Genomic DNA, 26,484 nt, shown 5'->3' on the forward strand with positions numbered 1-26,484 from the left:
ATTATCCTGAAAGAACTTGGTTTCTTGATCCATCATTATGACTATCATGTCTTTATGCTGGGGAATATTGAATGCTTCTTTGACCACTTGTCCGCTGATGTTAGCCAACACTCTCTTCCCTTCATCAAAAATGATGGACTTGGTCACAATATCAAACCAAGATGCACACTCCATTACCAATTCCAGACAAGGCAAGGTAGGAGGGAAAGCCGCCGTGTGTACAATTTTGCTCTTGTAGATCTTCTTCACCATGGGGATATTGTCCTTCCTTCAATCTATCTTTCAATTGTACCATGTTTACCATGACGATATTGGTGTCACTTATTCACCTCACTTTCGAGAAGAAGATGGTCTTAGGCATCATGTCTTCCTTGTCTTTTTTGGTATACATTCTATTTGGGTTCTTGCTTGCACTAACATCTACCATCCTAAACACTTATTTCTGCCCCTTTGTTCTAAATGATATAGACTACACTTATCAATCTCTAAACTTCTTTTTATCGATAGAATCTACACTTATTTCTGCCTCTCCAAATCCTCTCTACACTTATCAATCTCCAAACTTCAATCCTAGGGTTGGGACTACCACTTATTTCTGCCTCTTCATTACCTTAGGATGGACTACACTTATATCTCCCAACTTCAATTCTAGGGTGGTCTAGCTTATTTCTAACTTTCCAAGTGTCCTATCATGAAATCTACACTTATATCTCCCAACTTCAGCCTATCAATAGAAATGATGAATTAGTGGATGAAAAGTGCAAGAAGATAAGGGAAAAGAACTAAGCAAGAACAAGGAATAAAATCCGCCTTTAAAACCAATCTTCACCTCTAAAAATGAATGAGAATCTTACCTTAAATCTGCCTTCTACCAATAATTGGGCCCCTTCAAATTTAGATCAGATCTCAGAAATTTCAATCCTCCAAAATATGATGCCCTAGCAAATGAATTGCTTGCAAAAAAATCTGCTCTTTTCAGAATTTCGACTTCCCAAACTTGCCTACAAATGCAAAATCAGACTTTAAATTGCCTTGCCTCCACCCCAAACAAAATCACCATCGCTGGAGGAACAATTCACTGTCAAAGAAAGAAATCTCAAACCTCGAAAAATCGCTCAACCTTGCAAAAAATCAGATCTGCTCCTCCAAATCATCCTAGGGCAGAAATCACGCAATTTGAAGGAAGAAAATTGCTGCCAAAGAATAAAATCTCAAACCTCAAAAAATTGTTGTTAAGGAAGAATTCACCCAGCTGGAGGAGAAATTCGCACGACCAAGGAAGAGGAGATGAAATGGATGAGGAAATAAGAGGGGGGAAGCCCCTTCTTATATCCTCCAGTTGATCTCCAGAGTGGGCCAACCTGTCTGGAGGGAAACAAAATTTAAGTTAAAACCCCCAAAGGTGGCCCAGATTTAAATAAAACATGAAAATAACCAAGCCCCATAGTGAAATTGGCCCATTTAATTGCCAATATGCTCTAGAATTGCAAAATAGAAACAAGGTAAGCCTAGGAGATGTCAAAATTTTCATTTAACAACACTTTGGCAATTAAAATATCATTAAAATATAATTTAGCAAGCCAAAATAATTTTCATTCCCAAATTACCAATTTCCTTTAGCATTTCTAAAATCTTCTAAGCAAAATTTCAACCGAATTAATGCGATTTTGCAATTTTAATCCAATTTCAATTTTGCAATACAATTTCAATTTTTTAACAAAATAAATCCTTTTGCTGGCAATTGAAATTCAAATTCTAAATACAATTTCACTATCAAAATTCTTTTCACCAAAAAATTTCAAGATTTTCCAAAACGACTAAATCCAAAATTTATTTTGAAAATGCTCAAGCTTATACAATTATATCAAATTTTCAAAATTCCAAGTGCAAAATTTGCAATTTTATCTTGCTAGATATCTATCATTTTAACCATCGAAAAAAGATGTTACTGTATGAAACCTGCAAGGCCTAAGGACAAAATTACATGTTCCGGAAAATTAAGTTTAGTGCCGGGTGAAAACAAACCAAATCTCATCTTGGCTCGAAGGTGTAAAAATTGTCAATTCAAAAACCTCTGGACCACTCCAAATTTTGCTAAGGCAACCAAAAAATTCTCAACACTCGCGAAAATTGCCAAGGCTTGCCCGAAAAAGAGGGTCCCCAAAAATTTTGGGGTGTTGGTGTGAAAACCTCACAACAAGTTGACACCAAGATTTTAACATGGAAATCGAATTTGGGAAAAACCATCTTGCAACTAGTTACAATATTTTTCACTCTTCTGAAGTGAGCCCTGTTAGGAGCCAACCCTGTTAAAGATTACAATACATACTGTTAAGTATGACCTTGTTAGAGGATTTAGATCACCCTATTAGGAGTGGCTTGGTTAGAGGTCTTGAAACACTTCAATCTTGAAATGTCACCTTTTTAGAGGATTTACTATATGACTATTATGTCAACTTTGTTAAGAGATTTCTTTATTGCTACAATGGTTAGAAGGTAACAACAATTTGACTTGATTTATGAAGCAACTATTTTTGCAGATTCAAATCTTTGTTCTTGCTTGATTGTTGGATCCTGACTAATTAGATGTTCTTTGTAGCTTATCTTCCACTCTTTCCCGCTCTACCTTTTCCTTTGCCTTTGCCTTTGCCTTCTTTCACATACCCATCTTATTTCATATTCCACATGTACATTTTATCCTCACAACTTGGCCTTTCTTATATATCATAAGCTAAAACAAGTTGGCTTGAACACCCTTCCAAATAATCAACAATCTTCCAAATAGGCATCCTCAATCAATTAATTATTAGATAAATGCATTCTGCTATCACTCGGTCAATACTAGGATTGAACGCTCCGTTAATACTATGAGTGCTTCAATGCCCGACCACTCGGTTACTATTGCAAGCAGGATACCGTTCATTAACCAATTGCTCGGTTAATAATGGAAGTTCTTTATCTGACTACTCAGTTGATACTGAGATATGCAAGGTTAATACTGCAAACTCTTCATTGCTCGGTTAATATTGACATTTGTGTAACATCAATGACAACATACAATTGAAGAATTGTTTCCAACATCTACATGCCAAAAATGGAATTCAACCGCATAATAGTTTCTCTTAAATCTTTGGAAATGCATAAGTCATGCCTATTTCACTTACATATTATAAGAAATGGTTTCTCTTTTTATTGATTGATTCAATTTTTCTTTTGATGATATTCTTTGAAGTTTCCTACTTGAAAGTTTCGTGGTGATAAAATGATTTTTTTCTGTTATCCTTCTGTAATGCAAACATGTTTATTGTAGTTGTTTTGAGGTCTTACTACGTTTTCAATGGTTTTAGAGTTTGTTATGATAATGAGGTCTTTATGACTAAACATTCTTTTGATATTAATCATAATTTGGAATGTAGTGTTTTTAGTAGCATGGGAACATTTGCTCACATCATATAACCTATGTTACCCAGGACATGTCTCTAGCTTTTATTTCTTCCATCCTTGTCCTAGAAATATCCTGGGGACACCTAGGGGACTTTGAATTTCAAATCTAAAGGCAATTTGACTCTGAGTTTCAAAATAACACAAATTTGGCATGAGTTCTGCTAATTCTTATATTTTAAGGTTCTATATTGTGTAAGTGCGTATTTAATCTGTGTTTTCATATAAATATTTCAAATAACCCTACTTGTTTTAAATTTTTTCTATTTTTATATAGCTGTCTGATGTAGAGGGATTAGAACATGTTAAGATATGATAGTGTCAATCAAAATCCATAAATATATGATGTAGGAGCATCTTGGGTCTTTGAGCAATCTTTTATCAACCAAAAATATTTCTTGTTTTCTGCATGAGTCTATTGTTGACGAAGTAGCCATTGCTACTTTTGGTTTCATGTTAAGTGCAGTTGAAATCATGTCGAGGACCTATCCTAAATCCTTGTTCTAAGTGTGCATACTCTGAGGTTTCATGTTCTTCGAGTTTTGTGCCGTTCTTTGCAGTCTCTGTTTCCTACAATTTTCATCCAACGAGGCATGTTGTTTCTGTTGGCGCAGTTTCCTATGATGATGTGGCATCTTGCATAGTTGGGAGCCGACTCCTAACTCACGTGTGGACCTATCCTTAAGAGCGCATGATCTTATGTTGTCCTTTGCTTGGGTTTTGGTTTACTCTCCCAAAACTAGACCTGTAATATAATTAAATGCTTGACTAGCCGACTTGTGGCTTAGCTGGCTATTTATATGAAGCTCGATTTGATGTAGAAGAGGGGGAATAATCTTAGGGAGAAGAAGATAGAAGATGCGAGCTTGGACTTTGGTTTTGTAATTTTCATTGTATAAGGCTGCAACCCGGAAGGCCTCACAGCCAACCATGTTGTTGTTTCTTTACATGTGAAGTGAATTAATTACACTTTTAATTTGCTGCCTATGCCTCTCATATTTCCCTACTGATTTCTGTGAATAAATCTTCCATGTGTAACTCTTGAGCAAGGGGATGTTAGTAGGTTTAAGTTGAGCTATCCCACCTTATTCCTTCCTTACATCTTTCCCTTGTGTCAATATACCAACAGTGGCAACTGTATGCACATGTGTGTGCATGTATGTATACAAGTTCACCATTTGAACTAATATACATGCATACACACACATATGCATAGACATTAAAATGTGAGATCATCCTTGCATTAAGCTGATATTATCCATATCACTCTAATAAGTATGAAAATCTGAGCGATCAGATTTATCTATCTCTTGGTTCGGGCTGTAAATTCCCGATTAATATCGATCATGTGTGCTATAGAATGGATTGAGTGAATGATCCATCACTTATGTCAGATCGGAGGCTGTTAGTGATATTTGTTTAGCATATAATCATGCCCGACAACCATCGGGTGCATTTGCGAAAGGTTCAATAATTAATCATACCCAATCGGGTTTGTTTAACATATTAGACTTTTCCTTCGTGTCTCTTCTTAGAGAAATATGCTTGAACAGTCACAACTGTTCCTTCTTATGCCTTTTGGAGATATTCTATTAGTTGACGATCATAAAGTGAATATCATCAAAATTAATAAATGGTTCTATCTCTGTAGGTCATTCAAGCAGATCGGGCATCAAGATTAAATACATTCAGAGTGAACTTATAGATTTGAATATTCATTTGATTCATTGACTTTCTGATTTATAATCACCCGCAAACAACACACCCAGATTAGTGCTTTGTAAATCAGCAATAAACCATAACAGTAATAATCTGATTTAAGTTTAACAATAGGGCTGTCCTCTTGCTTCTACACAAGTCTAATTGCTCTGCCAGTTTTATAGACCTTCACTCAGTCATGAATAAATTTTCAACCAGGGATAATTTAGTCAATCACTTCGGTGAAATTGTATATAATTAGGATATTCAAAACATATCCAAAAATTAGGAAAATCGAACGGTACAATAAAAAACTACAGCCTCTGTTGCAAGCCTGATATTGACTGTCATAAAAGACCCAGAAAAATGGTTACCCAGTCCGCCTAGGGCATCCAGTTTCCCCTAGAATACAAACCCAATCACTATGAGTTTTAAACCAATGGAAAGCACATTCAATCTAATATCAATACCCAAAGATTCATAATTTCTGGCCGGTTGAAATTGTAGATATGAACCAAACTTTGAATATGCACTTGATATTGAGGGTTTTGAAGTGAGTTAGACAAACATCAATGGATCTCCTTCCACAGAGCACGGTCAGACCTGAAACTTGATTTTTTTGAAAGTTAATTCATCATACTATCTTCAACAATCAAGATCACAGTGAAATAAATCTATCAAAAAGAAGAAAACCGTGACTATTATCAGGTAATTGCAGAGAAATAATATGAAAATGGTGTTATTGACATTCAAATTACATTCAATCTCCACACCACTCATAGATGCCCGACCCAAAGGGCTATTTAAAGTTCTCAACGTAATTTTTAACTGCTAAGACCAACCACAACCAACTTTGGACGTTGGTTTACCACTTGACCCTGTAATTAGTAAAATATTGCAAAGTTGTCATTGGCAACTTTTGCACTTTTACATCAAATGGCTTCTAATTAGCACAAAACTCTACCAACATATCAAAAATGGATAATTAACATGTCTACAATCATTTTTGACATTACTTGACCATTTTTACCAACTTTGACCACTGTTTACCAATCAGGGTTCAGTTGGTCTATTGGTTACAATATGGCTTCATGGCCTTACAATTATATTCTAATGCATAGAACAGCATCAAACGAATATAAAAATGACAATGACGGCCTTGACATGGCCTGATTACAAATATTTGAATGCTTTGACCAAAATTGGTTGTGGTTCTTCCTTGTGCTCCTAGTGCTTTTGCACCATACACCTGGCCTTCAAAAGTTTCCAAGTCCCTTGGAAACACCTGTAAAAAAAGCATTAGATAAAGAAAACATGCCTTCGTCTTCATTTTTGGTTTGTACTTCTCAATCTGAAGTCTTCTTATTTCTTGACCTCTTGCCTCTTGGACCTTCCATGTCTTCCTTATCTTTACCTTTGGTTTGACTCCCCTTGGCAAAGTGAATACCGTGTGCTGCTCACAACCATCCATCATCATGCTCTGAATCTTTATTATTGCTGCATATGCCTGCAACTTCATCAAATTTATCTCCCAAAGACAATCCTTTGTCTTGTCACCATCATACCCATTCTCCATACTTGGAGAATACACAAATTCTTCAGCCTTCTCATGGTTTTTCACCACTAGCTTTCATCCTTAGTCTCTTCCATTGAGACCATTTCCCTAACAAACTGATCCGTCTCCTCAGGCCATTCTCCGTGGCATTCCACGACATTGTCTATCTCCATGGCTACATCATCAGCCTCATCATTTGCTATCACATGGGTACCTTGCTGTCCTGTACCTTTCTCCACATTCAAAGGACATAGCATAGTCCCAATCACAACTGTTTCAGCATACTTAAGCCTTTTTTGGCTTTCCTCACCAACATCTTTGTTTTCTACCTCAATCTCAACACCCGGAACCCTTTCATCATTAGGTTCACCATCCTCTTCTTCCTGCATTTTGTGCTTTTGCCCATCCAATGGACAACTTAGCTTTTTCATTGTTAGGATCTCTGTCCCAAGTACATATACCTCTGTACTTTTTATGGCTGTCTGCTTCAAATCACCATTTTCCTTTACCAAACGTTCTTTTACTTCCTCTTTACCCTCATTGTTATGTTCCTAATCTTCTTGGTCAACTTGGATAATAGGTTCATTCTCTATCTCTACCCTTTTGGCTGCAATCTTCTCTCTTAATGTTTTGATTTCTTCTTCTATCTCTTTTCTAATCTCCATCATCATTTGTGTGAATTCTTCTTCTAGTCTTTTTTTCTTTTCTTCTCGCCTCTTTCTTCTTTCATCCCTTTTCACGTTCTTTTCCTCTTCTTGTTTCCTTAGTGCATCCCTTTAAGCTATCCATGCATCCCACATCTTTTTTCTTCTGGTGTCAAGTACTCCATATTTTCCTCAGCTTTTAATTTCCAATCTGCAAGGATTTACTTCCTTGCTCTAACACCAATATGATGCAGAGGGATTAGAATGCTTAACCAAATTCCTTAGACAACCTAGGTTTTGTTAACTTCTAAGAACCCTCAATTGATTCCAACCAACCAAACCTTACCAACAGGCTTCCTATGTAGATTGAACTTGTTCTCAACCAATCTCTTACAGCTCTCCCAAAGAACAAAAGAACTCCATGAGTGAGTCTCTCTATTCACACACAAACACCTTCACAATCCTAGGTTCACCCAAGTGTTCCACCTTTGCATATCAGGATCTGATCTCACCAATGGCCCAAATATATGTAGCCATGTTCTACACTCATTCTACAATCCAACTCTGACATCTGGACCCCTTGGATCCCTTCCCACCAACCCAATACTATTCATAATAGGGCTGTCCTCATGCACTTACAAAAGTCTGATTGCTCTGCCAGCTTTACAGATCTTCACTCAGTCATGAATAACGTTTCAACCAGGGATAATTTTGTCAATCACTTTGGTGGAATTCCATAAAATTAGGGTATTGAAAACATAAACAAACATTAGGAAAATCCAATGACGCAATAAAAAATTACAGCCTCTGTTGAAAGCCCACTATTGTCTGTCATAAAAAACTGAGAAAATTGCTTACCCAGTCCGCCTAGGGCATCCAATTTCTCCTAGAATACAAACCCAATCATTATGAGATTTAAACCAATGGAAAGCACTTTCAATCTAATATCAATTACCAAAGAATCATAATTTTTGGCTGGTTGAAATTGCAGATATGAACCAAACTTTGAATATACCCTTGATATTGAGGGTTTTGAAGTGAGTTAAACAAAAAACAATGGATCTCCTTCAACAGACCATGGCAGAGCTGAAACTTGATTTGTTTGAAAGCTAATTCATCATACCATGTTCACCAATCAAGATCACAATGAAATAATTCTATCAAAAGAAGAAAAACGTGACTATTATTAGGTAATTGCAGAGAAATAACATGAAGATGGTGTTATTTACATTCAAGCAATAAATAAAGTTATTTGATGTTTCAGTTACCTGTGGTGTGAAGTTCAAACTGAAGTAATTATTTTGTTTTAAGTAATTTTTTTATTCAAAATTGCAAAAATCATCAAAAGGATTTAATATAAACATTATAATTCAAGAAATTAGTCTTCACTTTAGTATCACAGTCAAAGACTAGTTCAGGTTTTTACAATGGTATCATAGCGGTTTCTTGCCAGCCTGTAGGAATTGGGCTCCAAATCAGTTGTTAGTGGTCAGTATGTGATCCATTATTTTCTATCATGGTTGACGATAGGAGATTTGTGCTAGGTATGCACTATACTCGAAGAGGATGTAATTTTCCTCCTAGAGAAGGAGAGCTTGAGATTCAGTTTGGTTTAGTTGGTAGTCTGGGTGGTTTTGGTGGCATTGGACTATAACCCACAGATGTTGAGGTTGATAGAGATGCCCTGCAGGCATTTAGGAATATTGCAGTCGGGCAACAACAGATGACAAGTGTACTGTAGTAGTTGTCTAATACTTTGCAACATATAGCATTTCCTCAAGGACAGAGTAGGGAGAGAGCTCGAGAGGTTTCTATTGGTTCTCATAGATCTTGAGTTGAGGATAGAACCTGAGATGGTGTTAGGTATAGAGATGCAGATCAAGTTCGAGTTGGTGGTGGATTAGTTGACAGAGCTGACATACATACTGGGACTCATGATAGGCTACAAAGGCCTGCATTTCTGAGACCTGAGGTGGATGCTGTCAATATTGAGTCTGAGGTCGCTCCTTTTGCTGATGACGTGTTAGAACACTTTACAGAGTGGGATGCTTTACCACATGCTATTAAAGATCATTTGAATTTTGATAGGTTCCTGACTCAGAAATGGGAGCATTCTAGAGCGAGGTTGGACCAGAGAGACAACGACCTTGATAGATTGAGTTACAACAAGTTGTCAGTAAGATGACATTGGAGCACTTTGATGGTTCTGGGAGAGTTACAGCTCGATCTTGGTTTCATAAGCTCAACACATATTTGGCTTTTCGTCCTATGTCAGAGGTGAAGGCTATTAGATTTGGAGTGTTGCTTCTGGACGAAGCTGCCCATGACTGGTGGTACCATGGGTTAGTTTCTTTGCAACATGATTAGATCACTTCCTATCAAGAGTTCGTGGATCGCCTGATTGAGAAATTTGATAGGAAGGATCCGGAGGTGTACTTCCATGAGTTGGCTTAGCTGAAGTAGTTTGGTGGATTGGAGAGTTACATCAGTGAGTTCCAGAGGCTTTTAGTCATGGTTATGATATTTCAGAGCACAGACGAGTAATGTTATTTATGGAGGGATTGACTGAGGCACTCCGTGGATGGGTGAAGTCATTAGACCCATCTTCTCTACAGGTAGCAATGAGGAAGGCATGGGACTTGGGAGTCCAATTCTCGAAGCAAGGTTGCTTCAAAATCTTCTGCTCTTTCGCCTGATGATGAGGAGTCCCCACCAGCTGTTAAGGACAAGGGCAAGTCAGTGGTGAGTTCTGATGTCACTTGGAGAGAGGATTTGAGGAGGCATCAGCTTTGCTTTTGGTGCAATGGGTCTTTCTCTATAGTTCATACATGTGCGTTGAGGTTAAAGGGAGCAACGAATCATGGTATGTGGGTCTACACTGATGAGAATGAGGATGAGTCATCACAACCACATGAGGTTGTTGATGAGGATGATCATACTGATGATAGAGTTTATATTGTGATGAGTATTTATAGGTTGGTATTTGACTCACATGTTCAGGATTTGCACTGGGTATAAAGTTGGTTTGAGCCTAAGCTAGATTGTTTGTAGGATGATTGGGTAGGCATAATGAAGGAGAGTGTGTTGAGATCTCCTAAGGATTTGTCTGTTAGTGATGTTTCGACCTTTACATCACCAACATAGGTACGTGGTGCTATGTTGCAGGTCATGTTATTGGTTTTGTTGATGGTATTGGCATTCTGTTAGTTCAATGAGCACAAGGACATCACTTTCTTCTTATGGGATCCCGGTGGAGGTTTTTGTATGATGCCGGATTGCTTGAGGACAAGCAATCTTGGGGAGGGAGGACTGTAATGTCCTTGTTTTTGGTAGGTCTACGCAGTTGATGGAGTTAGCTCATCATAGCAACCCTCGTGAGCTAATAGGGTGTTTTGGGGGTCCCAGCTGTAGATTTACTTTTTTTAGTAGGTCTATTTTTGGCAGTTGCTATTTTTGGTAGTGCAGTGGGTGGCTGCGGTAGTTGGTCGTCATCTACAATAAATAAAGTTAATAATTGCTTGACCTCCAATTAATTCATTAATTATGAAGTTGCATTATTATAATAATGTTTATATTATTATAATAATGACATTAAGTGATATTTCTAAAATGTGTTGGAAAGTTTCTAGTGTTGAGTTCTTTTGGGAAACTTCCACAATTTCTGAAATGGAGTTTTTTTATTTAACTTTGGCCAACAGAGGATTATAAATGAGAGCTCATTTCATTGGGAAAAGCACGCTTGAATATATATTTGTTTAATTGTGCCTTTGTGACTTTTTCCTGAGTTTTGAACTGTGAGCTTGACCAACATCTCTTACTGTTCTTGCTGTAGCTAAGGGTAATACCTTGAAATATACATTATAATTTGAATTTCTGGCTGAAGGATTCTGTGAAGTTTCCAAGCATTGTTCTGAGTGTTTCTTGTAATTTGTTGCTGTGGTATAACAAATTACTCATTCTCCTACTGTTTCATATTGTATTTTGGAGAATTGGATTGATTGAGGTAGCTTGTTTGGGAATTGAATTCAGTGGCATCTCACAACCTGGAGATTGCAGACTGCGAAGTAATTTGGGTGGGAAAATCACCATTGACTTCCAGTAGGAGACGTTGGGCATTTAAATTGTCTTTGGCAATCATTATAGAGCTGGACGGCTATTCCTTAGTATACTGCGATTATTTCCTGGGAGAATCGCAGGGTTATATTGGTATTGTGTTGGAGGATTTACGTGAGGCTGCGGCTAGTCTGGACACCCCGAAATCTACTGCGGGGCAAATTCTGTTAGCCGTGGGTCAGTTTGGAATTGGTGACGGGTGTCTCCTTGGAGTAACTGATCAACATGCTGCGGCTTGCACATTAAGATCAGAATAGCACATTGACAGTCCATATAGAGGGCCAGCTAGGGATCAGCAAGCATGAATCAGGTTCCTTTTCTGAATTACTTTCAGCATAATTGAAGATATCAGATTTAGCATTTTGGCCCAGGATATGATCAAACTAATAAATATTGCAATACTCTTCAAATCAGGTTCGTTAGACTTTGTTCTTTCAAGCAATAAATAAAGTTATTTGATGTTTCAATTACCTGTGGTGTTCAGTTCAGACTGAAGTAATTATTTTCTTTTAAGTAATTTCTTTATTCAAAATCGCAAAAATCATCAAAAGGATTTAATATAAACATTATAAATCAAGAAATCAGTCTTCACTTCAGTATCACAGCCAGAGACTAGTTCAGGTTTTTACATACATCTAATGGGTTCTAATAGCCACAAAACTCTACCAACATATCAAAATGGATAATTAACATGTTTGCAATCATTTTTGACCCTGCTTGACGATTTTAACCTTGTCCACTGTTTACAATCAGGGTTCTGTTGGTCTATTGGTTACAGTATGGCTTCATGGTCTTACAATTGTATTCAAATACATAGAATAACATCATACAATCATAAAAATGACAATCATGGCCTTTGCATGGCCTTATTACAAATATTTGAATGCTTTGATCAAAATTGGTCATGGTGCTTCCTTGTGCTCCTCGTGTTTCTTCACCACAGTTCCCTAGTCATCCCCAAAATTGGCAATTTTTTTGTCCTGTAAACTCTTCCCCTCACCCCTTACTGTTCCCGTCCTGGAAACTTCGGGTAACCTTGCAAAATACAATACTAGAGGTTTAGTCACATTTCATTCAGTGAAATGTTTAATTATTAACTCAGCAATAACTTTATTAACTTCATACAAAGCTTACTAAAGAGTCATTCACTAGCAAAGCTTACATGCTACACTGCATTCTGCAATTTAAGACACACTTTTCATTTGGATAATTCATGGGCTAAACTCTCTATTTTATTTGCTCTCTACATCTTTATGATATATAAATGCTTTGAAATATTAAAACCAAGTGGGTTTTGATTCTTTTTCAACATTATTTAATTTTTTATTTGTATTTGGCTTTTTTTTTTCTGTTCAAATTTTGATTTTTTCAAAAAATCTTATAATTTTAGTTTCCCTCTCTTTTCTCCAAAATATGTTTGTTGATATGCTAGCAATTACCCTTAATCCCTCTATTTATGGGTCGTTGAATTTTTTTTTGCTTTTTCTCTTTGGGTACCATCCTCTTCTTGATCCTCATAAGCTTTTAATTTGAAGTGTTTTCCCTGTATTTCTCATTTTTGTGTTGCTCTAAGAAAAATGATCATTTATGTGTATTCCTTATTTTTTGAGGAAAATATATGCTAAATATGTGGAATATTGATTCTTCATTTATTTGAGGTGTATTTATTGACAATTTAACACACATTTTCCTGCAATTCATGATTGCTCATTATTTGTTTTCTCTGTTGAACAAAAACATATAATTGTCCCTTGAATCATTTATAGTATCTTAAAAAAAGTACTTTCTAAGATGAGCTGGTCTGTGCTGCTATTTTATTTTTATTAAAATGCCTTGTATTTCTACTTGTATTATTTCCATGTCTAGAAATTTTCTCAGAATTTGTTAGGACCAAATGGCTCACCATGAATTCCATAAGCTTTAGAGCTGTTATATAGAGACTCTTATATGATAAATTATTTAACATGTTCGAGTATAACTTTTGAGTTGTGTTTTGATGGATAGGGGTCTGATAAAACTTTGGGCCCTAAATCTTCTATTCAGTCCTTATAGGCTCCTTTGTACATGCCACCCCTTAAGATTGAATACATTTTCTACAGTACCATCATCTCTAAATCTTCAGGGACGTTGATAGGAATATTCCCATTTCAGATGATATGTGCATTGATGCGATGATCTGTTTTCTTCATATTTCTGTTTAGTTTTTTAGTGTACCAAGGTTATCTGTATGCAGTAGTTTTGTAGGATAGGCTTTGCTAATGTCAAGTTTCCACCCTACATAAATGTGTGTGCAAGTGATTGCATTCAGTTATAAACTTATAGAATTGACAACACTACATGGAAAGGTGGAATCTGTACTGTTCTGTACAAATAATTGCTATAATTGCTATTTACCTTTGCAGAATTGATAACAATCTACACAAAGAAGATGGTGAAGCTCATGAAGAATGTGGATGGGGTCGTTTGGCAAGAGGTGCTGTATTTTCCTTGAAAAATGCAGGGAAAAGCTTATATCAGGTAACTCATGATTTATATATCATTGTATAATAAGTTGTGTAGTCATTAGCAAGGCAAAATTGGTTTCAGTGTGCATTCAGCAAGATTAGACATTCAATTGACATACTATTTTAGTACTTGTGAGTCATAGCAGAACATTTTGCAGTTATTAAAGGTAATAGAATGTGGTAATATGTAATGTCCCTAATTAGGGTATACCTGATTTTTACCCAAAGCAAGTTTTCCACAACAAAATTTGTGTACAAATATTATTCTATAATTAAACATATAATAGCTATCCTAGGGCATGATACAACACCCCTTGGCCCACAAGTGGCAGAAACATGTCCTTCCAACATAGAGTGGTCTACTTAGAAGTGGAATCGATATTTGCCCCCTACCCATGTCTCCTTATTAACCCATATGTGATTGCTTCCATCTTGTAGAGATTGGAGAGGAAAGTGTAACAAGGTTGTAACAAACGAAATTTCATAACCAATTTAAAACACCTAATTATCTGATTTAATAAGTATCTAATTCCATTTCATATGACAATGTCTTCCATTAACTATGATAAAGTAACTGTTTTCTATTCTAACTATAATTCATATTCAGCTGATATAACGAGATAAATAAATACATTGCTAACATTTTAAACATTTCTAACTGATAACACATTCAGCTGAAAGAAAAGTAACGATTATATATATATATATATATATATATATATATATCCATTCAAATTATGCTATTAGAAAACTAAACTATCTAATTATTTTTCTAAGGATTTAAAGGTAAAAGTGCAATAGAAACATACAGAAATAACGGAGGAATTGCTTTATCCTATTGTTCAAGCCTCGGCATTGGTGAGAGGAGAAGAATTGACATAGGCTTAACCTCTCAACCTCGGACCATACTTATCCCCACACATCCTAACTTAATAGAACGACCCTCCCTATCTCGGGATCGGGCTTGGGATGTTCTTAAGTCCAGCCATCCGAGCTACTCGGTGGTTTGAGTGCCCCATCAATTATACCTATATAACTGATGTCTATGGACAGACAAAAAGATCTCATAATTAGCACATATGCCTATATCTACCTTGGCCAAGAATTTCAATTTGGGTTCGTAAACGCGATCTCCGCCACTCGACTTGACAACAGATTTCATTATCAGGACATGCGTGAGCTATTATGTGTTTTCATTACATAGTTATTTATATCTGATTTCATTCTTGGTTCTTGCAGGTTATCTCCACCTCTTCACCATTCATGGCTTCTTTGCCGGTGAATCCTAGGTGCTTGAATGATTATAAACATTCTGTTTAATTTACACCTCTTCACCTTTCATGGCTTCTTTACCAGTGAATTCCTCGATGATTGAGCATTCTGATGTAGTGATACACCTCTTCACCATTTCATAGCTTCTTATTGGTGAATTCCTCAGTGATTATAATTCCATTATCATTTTGATCATTATGACATCATGTTTATGAAAAACTGTTATCAACACTATTTATAGTTACAATTCATTCCCAAAGATATTACTAGAATACAGAGGTAAAATTAATGATCTCAATAACTCAAGGGTTTGCAGTAAACTACTGGTAGAGTAATTTGGATGCTTGTGCATTTGGTTTATAACCCAATGAAGATAACTTGTGAGAACAGATTACACAATGGTTCCCTTTACAGTCCTTCTGATGCATGGATGGTTTCACTTCTAAATAAAACAATGATCGATTTCTTTTACATACTTAGCATATCATAAAGTTGATTGTAGTCGGTCCAGAATTTAGAGATGAAGATAATATAATATGGAATGCAGTATTTAAAACATGACCTTTATTCTTGGCCGAATACCAATTGGGAAGTTACTCCTCCTGTCCTTGGTCGGATCTCCTATTGGCTATTATCACACCTGCGGGTTTGAGACTTGGTTCATGGAATGCAGATTATTGGCAAAGTAATGCAAGACTAGAGTACTTGGTTATGCAAATGGAACAAAAGGTTTGGCAGGAAATAATTTCATATGGCTTGAAAGGAAGTCGTATCAGACATAGAGAGGGTGATACATCTTGGTTGGTTCACGGCTTGCCTTAAAGGCTAGCTGTGACTTTTCGGCTACTATCGGTTATCCAAGATATCCCATCGAATTCAAAACTTAATTCGATTTGAAAGGAAGAGAAATAAGGAGGGAAAAGAAATAAGGAGTTGAAGAGTTGTAGATTTTATTTTATTATTATTATATGCTCTTATATACGTTCACTTATGTATATTGATGAGATGATATCATTAGACTATATTATTATAATTTATTGGTGCCATTTCATTTATATATATATAGGTGTTCATAGTTTAAGTGTTTATAATAATGATAAAATAAGAAAATTCAATAATAAATCTCTAAAGGTATGAATTATATTTAATTTAGATTATTTTATGTTTTTAATACATTGTTTTGGTAATAGCTCATGCGGTTCCATAATGTAACCTGTGGTCAAGTCTTCGTATCCTTTCTAAGGGAGTCTTAGGTCATACTTGTTGATTTTGATGATTGAACCAAATGACCATCCCATTCCGATGATTCCGTTTAGCAATGCTTCCCCTTTCTTTAGTCTTCTCCTACAATCACCCAAGCAAAACATTCTTGCCAACACATTAATTCAACATATATTGATCATTAATTCAAATCAAATAATTGTTAATCATCTAATGGTAGTTATAGGTTACTGATTATTTCATCAACGTATGTAATAACTAACTCATTTCACATTATCATGAAAGAAATAATTTGGTATCAGTTGGTACAACGTAAATTAACTAACTCGTTTTACATGATCAGGAAGAGAAATAATCTGTTAACAACGTATATAATTAAGTAACTTGTTTCACATGATCAGGAAAAGAAATAATTCATTAGACCAACAGTTATGATCAAATTAAAAATTAGGGCAAATTTTGGGATGTAACATACCCACCCCCTTAGGTTTTTCATCATCCTCGATGAACATAACAACAAAACTTAAGCAATACTTAGCCAGTTTATACAGGAAGAAAGGATGGGGGTATTTTTGAAAAATTTCATGATAATCCTCCCAAGTGGCATTATCCTCAGCATACTAGTCCCACTAGACCTTGCATTGAGTCATCTCCCTATTTTGTAAGCGTAGCTTATGCACCTTGAGTATTCTGAGTGGTCTTACCTCTACCACTCGTGGTTCTCACACTTGCAATAATTTTCAATCAGTCATATGATCGTGGTGGGTAATGTACTTTTTAAGATATGACACATGGAAGACGTTATGCATCTTGGCAAGGGCTGGTGGTAAAGCAACCTGTAAGCTATTGGGTTCACAATTTCTAGTACTTCAAAGGGTCCCACATATCTTGGGGCTAATTTAGCACACTTACCAAACTTGATTGTACTCTTTTGAGGTTTGACTCTTAATAATACCTTCTCTTCTACTGAAAATTCTCTAGGTGTTCTTTTGGCATCAGCATAACTTTTTTGTCTGTCGTTAGCTTTTTTTAACCTTTGACGAATCTGGATTACCTGCTCTTCCATCTCTTGAAGCTTTTTAGGTCCAACAATGATTTTATCTTCCAACTGATTCCAACTCACTAGAGTTCTACATAAAAATACGACCATACAAGGCCTCAAAGGGAGCCATTTTAATGGTGGATTGATAGGAGTTGTTATATGCAAATTCAACCAAGGGTAAGTATGTTTCCCATTGGTGTTGTCGGTCCATACAATATACTCTTAAGAGATCTTCTAATACTTGATTCACCCATTCCGTTTGACCATCTGTCTTAGGATGATAAGCTGAACTAATGTTTAATTGAGTACCGAAGGCTGTAAATAATGTTTGCCAGAATCTGGAAGTTATCCTAGCATCCCTATTTGAAATAATTTTCTTTGGAATTCCATGCAACTTGAAAATCTCTTTCATGAACTTATGGGCAATCTCTGGTGCTCCATCAGTTAAATTCCCTGGTATAAAATGAGCAACCTTTGTTAATCTATCAACCATGACCAAAATAGTATTGTGTCGATTTCGTGTCATAGGTAATCCTTGTACGAAATCTATGGATATTACCTGCCATTTCCACTTGGGTACCTCATTAGGGTGTAGCAAACCTGCTGGGTATCAATGTTCTGCTTTTACTCTGGCATTCCAAACAACCTACGACAAACTCTGTTATCTCTCTTTTCACCCCTTTCTAGAAATATAGAGGTTTTATATTAGACAACATTTTTGTTACTCCTAGATGTCTTGAATATGAGGCTGAATGGAATTCTCCTAAAATTAGTCTTTGGAGTTCAGGGTCGCTGGGTACATAGATCCTATGGTGATATCTTAGTAATCCATCCTCTTCTAAGCTAAACTTTGAATACTTGGGATCTTGTGGGTCCTTGATAAGAGCTAGGCTGACTTCTGCATAAAACTCATCACGCTGTAAGTGTTGTAAAATTTGATCCCTTAACCTGAAATTTACAATAGTTATCGCCAAGATGTGTCTTCTCTAGCTTAGGGCATTTTCCACCTTGTTTTCTTTGCCTTTAATATAACTTATATCGAGCTCATAATTTGCTAAAAATTCTAGCCACCTCCTTTGTCTAGCATTAAGATTTGGTTAGGTGAAAATATACTTCAGACCATGATGATCAGATCTAAGCTCAAAAGGTTTTCCGATTAAGTAGTGTCTCCACATTTGCAAGGCATGCACAATAGTTGCTAATTCAAGATCATGGGGTGCGTAATTTTGTTCATAGTTTTTTAGTTTCCTAGATTCATATGCCATAACCTGTTCATCCTGCATTAACACACCTAATCCTTCTCCGGATGCATCTGTTATAACTTATAACTACAAACTGCTTTTGTGGATCAAGTACCCTTAATATAGGTGTTGTAGTTACTTTTTCTTTAAAAAACTCGAAGGCTGATTGACACTTCTTTGTCCAAATAAATTTCTTCCCCTTCCTTTGGAGTGAGGTGATCGAATAGGCTATCCTTGAGAAATTTCTGACAAACTTTCTATAGAATCTTGCCAATCCCTTAAAGCTCCTAACTTAGGATATGTTTCTAGGTATAGGCCATTCCTTAATTGCTTTTATTTTTGATGGATCTACTACTATACCCTGAGCTAATATAATGTGCCCTAAATATTGAATTTCCTTTTGATAAAAAGTGCACTAAGATAATTTCCCATACAGTTTATGTTCTCTTAATCTTTGCAGAACTATTTCTAAATGCCTTTGATGTTCCTCCTCGTTCTTAGAATATATTAAGATGTCATCTATAAAGACCAATACAAACTTATCTAGGTAGTCTTGAAATATACTGTTCATTAAGTTCATAAAAGTTGTTGGGGCATTGGTTAACTTGAATGGCAATTTTGTAAACTCGTAATGTCCGTACCTGGTTCTGAATGCAGTTTTATGTATATCTTCGTACTTTATTCGAAGCTGATGGTATCCTGACCTCAAGTCAATCTTTGAAAACACTGTTGCACCCTTCATCTGATCAAAAAGATCATCTATCCTCGGTAATAAATACCAGTTTTTGATGTTGACTTTATTGAGCATTCTGTAATCTATGCATAATCTCACGGTTCCATCCTTCTTCCTCACAAATAGTACTGGGGCTCCCCATGGTGAGACACTAGGCCGGATCAATTGCTTATCTAACATATCCTGAAGTTGGATTTGTAATTCCATTAATTCTGTAGTTGTCATCCTATATGGTGCCCAAGATATGGGTTCTGCTCCTGGTATCAAATCTATAGTGAAATCAAATGCTCGGGAAGGGGGCAATCCAAGAAGTTCTTCAGGGAACACATTTTGATAATTCTTTAAATAAGGGTATTTTTCCTTGAAGGATTCTTTTAACTTTATCTAATTTCGCCATCTTCATAAATGTAGTCATCTCCATAAGTGGTGGTTTTAGGTTCCCTTGTGTCCTCAACTGTAACTGCAAAAATCTCACAACCCTTTCTACCATATCTTTTAAGTTGCATTGTAGAAATTTGTTTTGATCTAATTTCATGTTTAATCCCTATAATGCTTGTTGGTCTACCTCGATCATCCATACAACTTACGGTTTTGGCAACACAGTCTACCTTGGCCTTATGTTTACTGAGCCAATTGATTCCTATGATAATGTCGTATGACCCAAGAGGTGCTACATATAAGTTCAATTCTGTTGAAAATTTTGGGAAGTCAACCTGAGCTTCAAACCGGCATTGCTCTACCTTAGCCCTTGACTAGTTTGCATACTCGACTGTCCATGGTTTTGCCATAAAACTAGATCTTTTCGGAAACCTACTTAATAGTCTAGGTGATATAAAACATTCAGAAGCTCCAGTATCAATTAAAATAGACAATGGGTTTTCGTAAATCTTACCTAGATTTCAATGGGGCCTATCTAATGTTCTGCCTACCTTTTATCTAGGGCAGCATAAATCCTCTGCTAAAGAGACTTGTTGTTGTTGCGGTAAAGGTGGTCGTTGTGGCTGGTTGGTGTTGGGTTTAGTGGGGCACCTGTTAGCATAACGATCTTCTCCATAGGTAAAACATCCTCCAAGTGGTCCCTTCTTTTCATTATTCTTGTTATTCTTATTTGTATTGAAATTGCATTTAACATCCTTAACTCCATTACCCTTTGACTCTGGTTTGCTATATTTGTAGTCCTTAAATTGTCTTTTCTAGTGCCCAAAATCAACACCCTCTAAATTCGAAGTTGTCTTTCTCTTGTTGTCTTGGATGGAGTCATCCTTCCTGATCTTGTGTTGTTGCCGAACAACCTTCTCTATAGCTTCTTCCATGGTTCGGGGAGTGAGAACATCAATAACTCCTCCTATCCTATTGTTCAAACCCATGATGAACTTCCTCACTTTCAAATTGGTATCCTACTGATACGGTGGTACATATTTTAACAATTGGGTGAACCTCTCCCAGTACTTATGTACTAACATGTCTCCTTGCTTTAAGTTTTGGAAGTCTTAAAGCTTTTGATCATAAATGTTTGAGGCAGCCAACGGTTTCGAAAAATGTTCACAAATTTCTCCCAAGTGATGTTAGTGGTTTTTATGTTCTGCTCAACTTTGGTGTTTCCCCACTAGGTTGTAGCTTCTCCGGTAAAATGATATATTCCCCAAATTGCTTTTGAGGTTTCAGAGAAATTTCTAATTTTGAAGTACTATTCCATCTTAGTTAACCAAGCTTCTGCTTCCTCCTCGGACTCATAAGCGGAAAACTTGGGTGGTTTTATTTTCTTAATGTTTGTTGACAAATCAGCCACTATTTCTTTCTTCTTTTGTTTTTTTGATTGCTTGGGGGAGGAGGTTTCGTTATGCTCAAAGACTTCTGTCTCCGCTCTAGGAGGTGGTAAGGATTGAGTTTCCTCGCGGTTCTACCCTATTTGGGCTTCCATTTCACTCATTCTCCTTTCCATGCTTTCTAACTTCAGTTGCATTTCTTGCAAGATCTGAAGTAACAAGTTATTAGGAGATTGGGTGTTCTCATGAATTATGTCTTGATTTACAATGTAATGACCCTCTCTATAAAGGCCACAGAAACCCTCAAACTGAACTTAGGAATTTTGTCAAACACTTGGCGTGTAACAGTAACAATATTCAGAATATGGTAATTTCAGATTTGATACTTTCAGAATATAATCACAGAATTACAATATATATAAAGCCATTGAACTATATTTCAATTACAATGCAATAAATTCTGAAATTATTTTATTACCAATTCTGGACTGATTATTACAATGACTGTATGACAGCAAATTTACCCAAAAATTGACATATATTTCAGAATTCAAGAACTTGGTTTGAAGAACTATGGAAGAACACCACGTTTTGCTGCAGATCGTTGATGAAGACCTCCAACCGCACCCCCAAACTGTCCTTAATTTGCTGCTGCTGCCCAAACTAGCAGGGCCGTACCAGGCCGTACCTGTACGACTGCTGAAATAAAATAATATTAGGGTTTTGGGACCCCCAAATGCAAAGAAAATGGGCGCCTAGGGTTAGGTAGTAACCCTGTAAAACCATAAAAAAATAACTCCAAGGGGTTGAGGAGATATGAGCAATTATGTGGTTCCGAACCCTGCTTTGCCAATTCTGAAAATGCACTTATTCTGTCTTCAAACTCTTGTCAAATGCTTCTCCAATGATAGGGCAAATCTGAAATCCTTATTCCAACCAAAAACAAACCCTAACAACGAATTCTCAATAAGCTCCAATGAGATGGCTGAATACCAACTCCAATTATGCAACAATTCAGGTGATATTTCACACCCTCAAAGTCGCCAATCCAAGGGAGTGATTCGTTCCCAAAGATCGAATAATTTGCAGATCCAAAGTCCACAAATGTCTTCACAATGAAGAAGTAGAAGAGTTCTCCAATCCAAGCATGTCCAAATGAGAGGCCCAGCCCTCTATTTATTCACTTTTCTAAGAAGTTGCTAGAACTTCTAGAAACATCCTTTATAAATTCTCATTATAATGCACTTTTTATAATAAAGTAATTTTATAAAATAAAAAGTGCAACTCAAATTAAAATTATAACATGTGGGCCCCCAATATCACATAATGATAAAATATAACCTCTTAACACTTCTTCAAGAGCAAGATATGACTATCTGATCCGCAGAATTGACTCTCTTTCCACACCATTTGCCTACGAGAGTCTGGAATAGGCAAATCCATGATCAATGCCATGTCGAACTAAAGAGGGGACATTACAGTCCGCCCCTCCTGAAATTGCTTGGCCTCAAGCAATCTCAACGCCGGGTGCTGCAAAATAGCCTCCCCCTCCCAAGTAGCATCCTCAACAGGTAAATCTTTCCACTTAACCAAGTATTCTCTGATCACCCTTCTACGAAGCTGCTTTTCTCTGCTCTCCAGGATGGATTCTGGTACTAAAATCAATTTTCCCTCATCGTCTAAAGGAGGTAATACTGCAGAAGGCACCACATTCTGACCCAACGCCTTCTTGAGGCGTGACACATGAAACACATTGTGCACTCTGCTGTTTGCGGGAAGCTCCAACTCATAAGCCACTTTACCAACTCGCCTGATAATCCTGAATGGTCCATAATAGCGTGGCTTAAGTTTCTCTGCACCACTCTTCTTAAGAGTAGATTGCCTGTATGGCTGCAACATGAGGCAAACCATATCATCTACCTCAAAACTACGCTCAGTTCTCTTCTGGTCTGCATACTGCTTCTGCTGGTTCTGAGCTCTTGCAATATTGTCTTTGAGGGTAGCAACTATATCCTTACTCTCCTGTAATAATTCACCTGCACTGGGTACCCGGCTGTCGCTCAACAACAAATCCAAGAAACTAGGTGCTTCATAACTGTAAAGTGCCATGAAGGGTGTCATCTGTATAGTCATATGATATGTAGTATTGTAACAATACTCGCAGAGATATATCCATCTGACCCAAGCTCGTTGCTGAGCTGCCACATAATTCCTTAAATACCCTTCCACCCATTTGTTCACAATTTCTGTCTGACCATCGGTTTGTGGGTGATAGCTAGTGCTGGGTGTAAGCTCCGTGCCACATAACCGGAATACCTCCTGCCAAAAGTGACTCATGAAACGGCTATCCCTATCACTCACAATGTTCTGAGGCAAGCCGTGCAATCTGAAAACCTCCCGAAAGAAAACCTCTGCCACCTGAGCTGCTGAATGTGTAGTGGTGATAGGAAAGAAATGAGCATATTTCGTTAATCTATCTACCACCACATAAATACAATCTCGTCCTTGTACCTTGGGCAAACCTGTGATAAAGTCCATGGAGATGCATTCCCACTTCCTGTCGGGAATCGGAAGTGGCTGTAGGAGCCCTGCCGGATAGCTGTGTTCTTGTTTGTTTTGCTGGCAAACAAGACACTCTCGAACATACCGCAAAACATCAGCTTTCAGCCCTTTCCAAGTGAACCGCTCTCGAACTGACTTGTAAGTCTTGAAGTACCCGGGATGGCCTGCTGTCGGTGAGTCGTGAAGTGCTCTCATAATCAGTTGCTTAACCTTCGAGCCTGGGACTAGGTAAATCCTGTTCTTGTAAATGATCAAATCATCCACAACTGTGTATCTGGTATCAATCACTGTTCCCTCTACTATATCGGAGGCCCATGTATCCCTGGCATACTCTGCTATAATCAAGTGTCGCCAATCCTCTGATATCTGAACCATAAGAGTGAGGTGTGGCCTTCGAGATAGAGCATCTGCAACAACATTCTGAGTTCCCTTGACATATGAGATGTCAAAATCATATGCCTGCAACTTACTTACCCACTTTTGTTGGCGATCATTCAGGTCCTGCTGTCCCAAGAAATGCCTCAGACTGTTATGATCAGTTTTAATACAAAACTTGCTACCCACAAGATATTGTCTGAATTTGGCCAAAGCATGCATGATGGCCAACATCTCCTTATCATATATACTGAATGAACGCTCAGGGCCTCTGAGCTTCCTGCTCTCATAAGCTATGGGGTGCTTATTCTGCATAAGTATAGCACCTACTCCCTCTCCAGATGCATCACATTGAAGCTCAAATGGCTTCGTGAAATCAGGTAATGCTAGAACTGGGCACGTAGTCATTATCTCCTTAAATCTCATAAAACAGTCCTGTGCCTTCTGAGTCCACACAAATTCCCCTTTTTTCAGTAAATCTGTCATGGGAGCTGCATGTCGTGAGTAGCTACTGACAAACCTGCGATAAAAACCACATAAACCAAGGAACCCCCTCAACTGTGTAAGGTTCTCTGGTGGAGGCCAATCAACAATAGCGCGAATCTTTTCAGGATCCATCCGCACTCCCTCTGCACTAATGATGTGTCCTAAATATAACAGCTCGGTCATCCCTAAGTCACATTTGGACTCCTTTGCATACAAGGACTCCTTCTGTAGAATGCTCAACACCGTCTCCAAATGCTCTAGATGCTCCTGCCATGATCGGCTATAGATCAAAATGTTATCAAAAAACACCAGCACGAATTTCCTCAACTGATGGTGGAAAACTCTGTTCATAGTGGACTGGAAAGTGGCAGGTGCATTGGTCAGGCCGAAAGGCATGACTACAAACTCAAAGTGCCCACAATGACATCTGAAAGCAGTTTTCTCAATATCCTGTTCACGGACTCTGATCTGGTGATATCTTGATCTCAAATCAATTTTCGTGAAATAACAGGCCCCATGCAATTCATCTATCAACTCATCAATGCGAGGAATAGGATACCTGTTCTTAATGGTTCTCTTATTTAATGCCCTGTAATCAATACACATCCGAAGCGTTCCATCCTTCTTTTTTACCAAAACAACAGAAGATGCAAAAGGTGACTTACTGGGTCGGATGTGCCCCATCGCTAGCAACTCCTCAATGGTCCTTTCGATCTCATCCTTGAGTCGCTTTGGATGTCGATATGGTGTGATCATGATAGGTTTAGCACCTTCCTCCAGCTCAATAATATGCTCAATGCCTCTGTCCGGTGGCCTGCTTGGTGGAATCTCACTGAATACCTTTTCGTACTTAATCCTCAACTTCTGAATATCAGGATGATATTCCGCCTTATGTTGCTCCTCCTGTGTAGGTATCAAAGTACAAACTGCTGCCCACTCTATATCATTATGCCTAGTTAATCTCTCCAGCCGCCTAAATGAGATAGTCTTGATGTCTCCATTACGGATAGCCTTTAGCACATGAGTCCTACCATTCATTTCGAATTGTATCTCCATATCCTCTAATCTTAGGGTAACCACCTTTAATGAATGTAGCCACTGCATCTCAAGTACTATGTCCATGTCACCCATGTTGACCACATGATAATCCGCCTTAAACTCATAGTTGTTCAAGCGCAAAGGTAAGTCTCGTACCATCCTGTCACAACGAAGAGTGTATCCATCAGCTACCTTGACTCTTAGTCCCTCGAATTCCTCAGTAATGAGTCCACGCTTCTCTACGAATCGTGCATCAATGAAATTATGCGTGGCACCTGTGTCCAACAATGTAATAACCTTCTGTCCAGCCAAGACCCCTCGAAGTCTGAAAGATCCCTCTCTCTGGATACTAGACAGTCGTGCTTCCTGTAAATGTAGCTCTGTTTCCTGCTTTTGCCCTATACTATCTATCTCCTGCTCTCCCTCTGCTTCATCAGGATCCTCATCATGATGTTCTGAACTATCTGAATCTGAGCCTTCGTAATAAGCCCACATTGCCCGGTTGGCCTTCCCTTTTGGCCTCATAGGACAGTCATGGCCGTACTCATACGGGCCTTTGCAATAGAAGCATAGCTTCTTCCTACGCAAGTCATTAAGTGTCTCCTTGTCCAGCCTCTTACTTTCTTCCTTAGGTAGCTGTGCCTCTCTATGAAAGGGTTTCCTGTCCTTATCTTTTCCTGAAGGGAAACTCTTTGCCTGAAATTTGTTTTTTGAAGCTGAAGAGGAATCCATGTCACGAGCTTTCTTAATGGCTTCCTGCAAAGTGGGAGGGTTGAGAGCTTTAATCCACCCT

General features: G+C 37.5%; 1 protein-coding gene across 2 annotated transcripts in view; it reads left to right on the forward strand.

Moving 5' to 3' along the window:
- GALAK (galacturonic acid kinase) overlaps nucleotides 1-26,484 on the forward strand; it is a 235,927-nt gene that overhangs the window by 78,131 nt on the left and 131,312 nt on the right. For both annotated transcript variants that reach the window (XM_089813521.1, XM_089813520.1), the window contains exon 5: nucleotides 13,854-13,968. In XM_089813521.1, the coding sequence (XP_089669647.1) occupies nucleotides 13,854-13,968 (115 nt within the window). The remainder of the gene's footprint in view (nucleotides 1-13,853; nucleotides 13,969-26,484) is intronic.

The sequence above is a fragment of the Cupressus sempervirens genome, chromosome 2, assembly GCF_028749045.1.
Source record: "Cupressus sempervirens isolate cs-2001-9-10 chromosome 2, ASM2874904v1, whole genome shotgun sequence".
Classification (NCBI taxonomy): domain Eukaryota; kingdom Viridiplantae; phylum Streptophyta; class Pinopsida; order Cupressales; family Cupressaceae; genus Cupressus; species Cupressus sempervirens.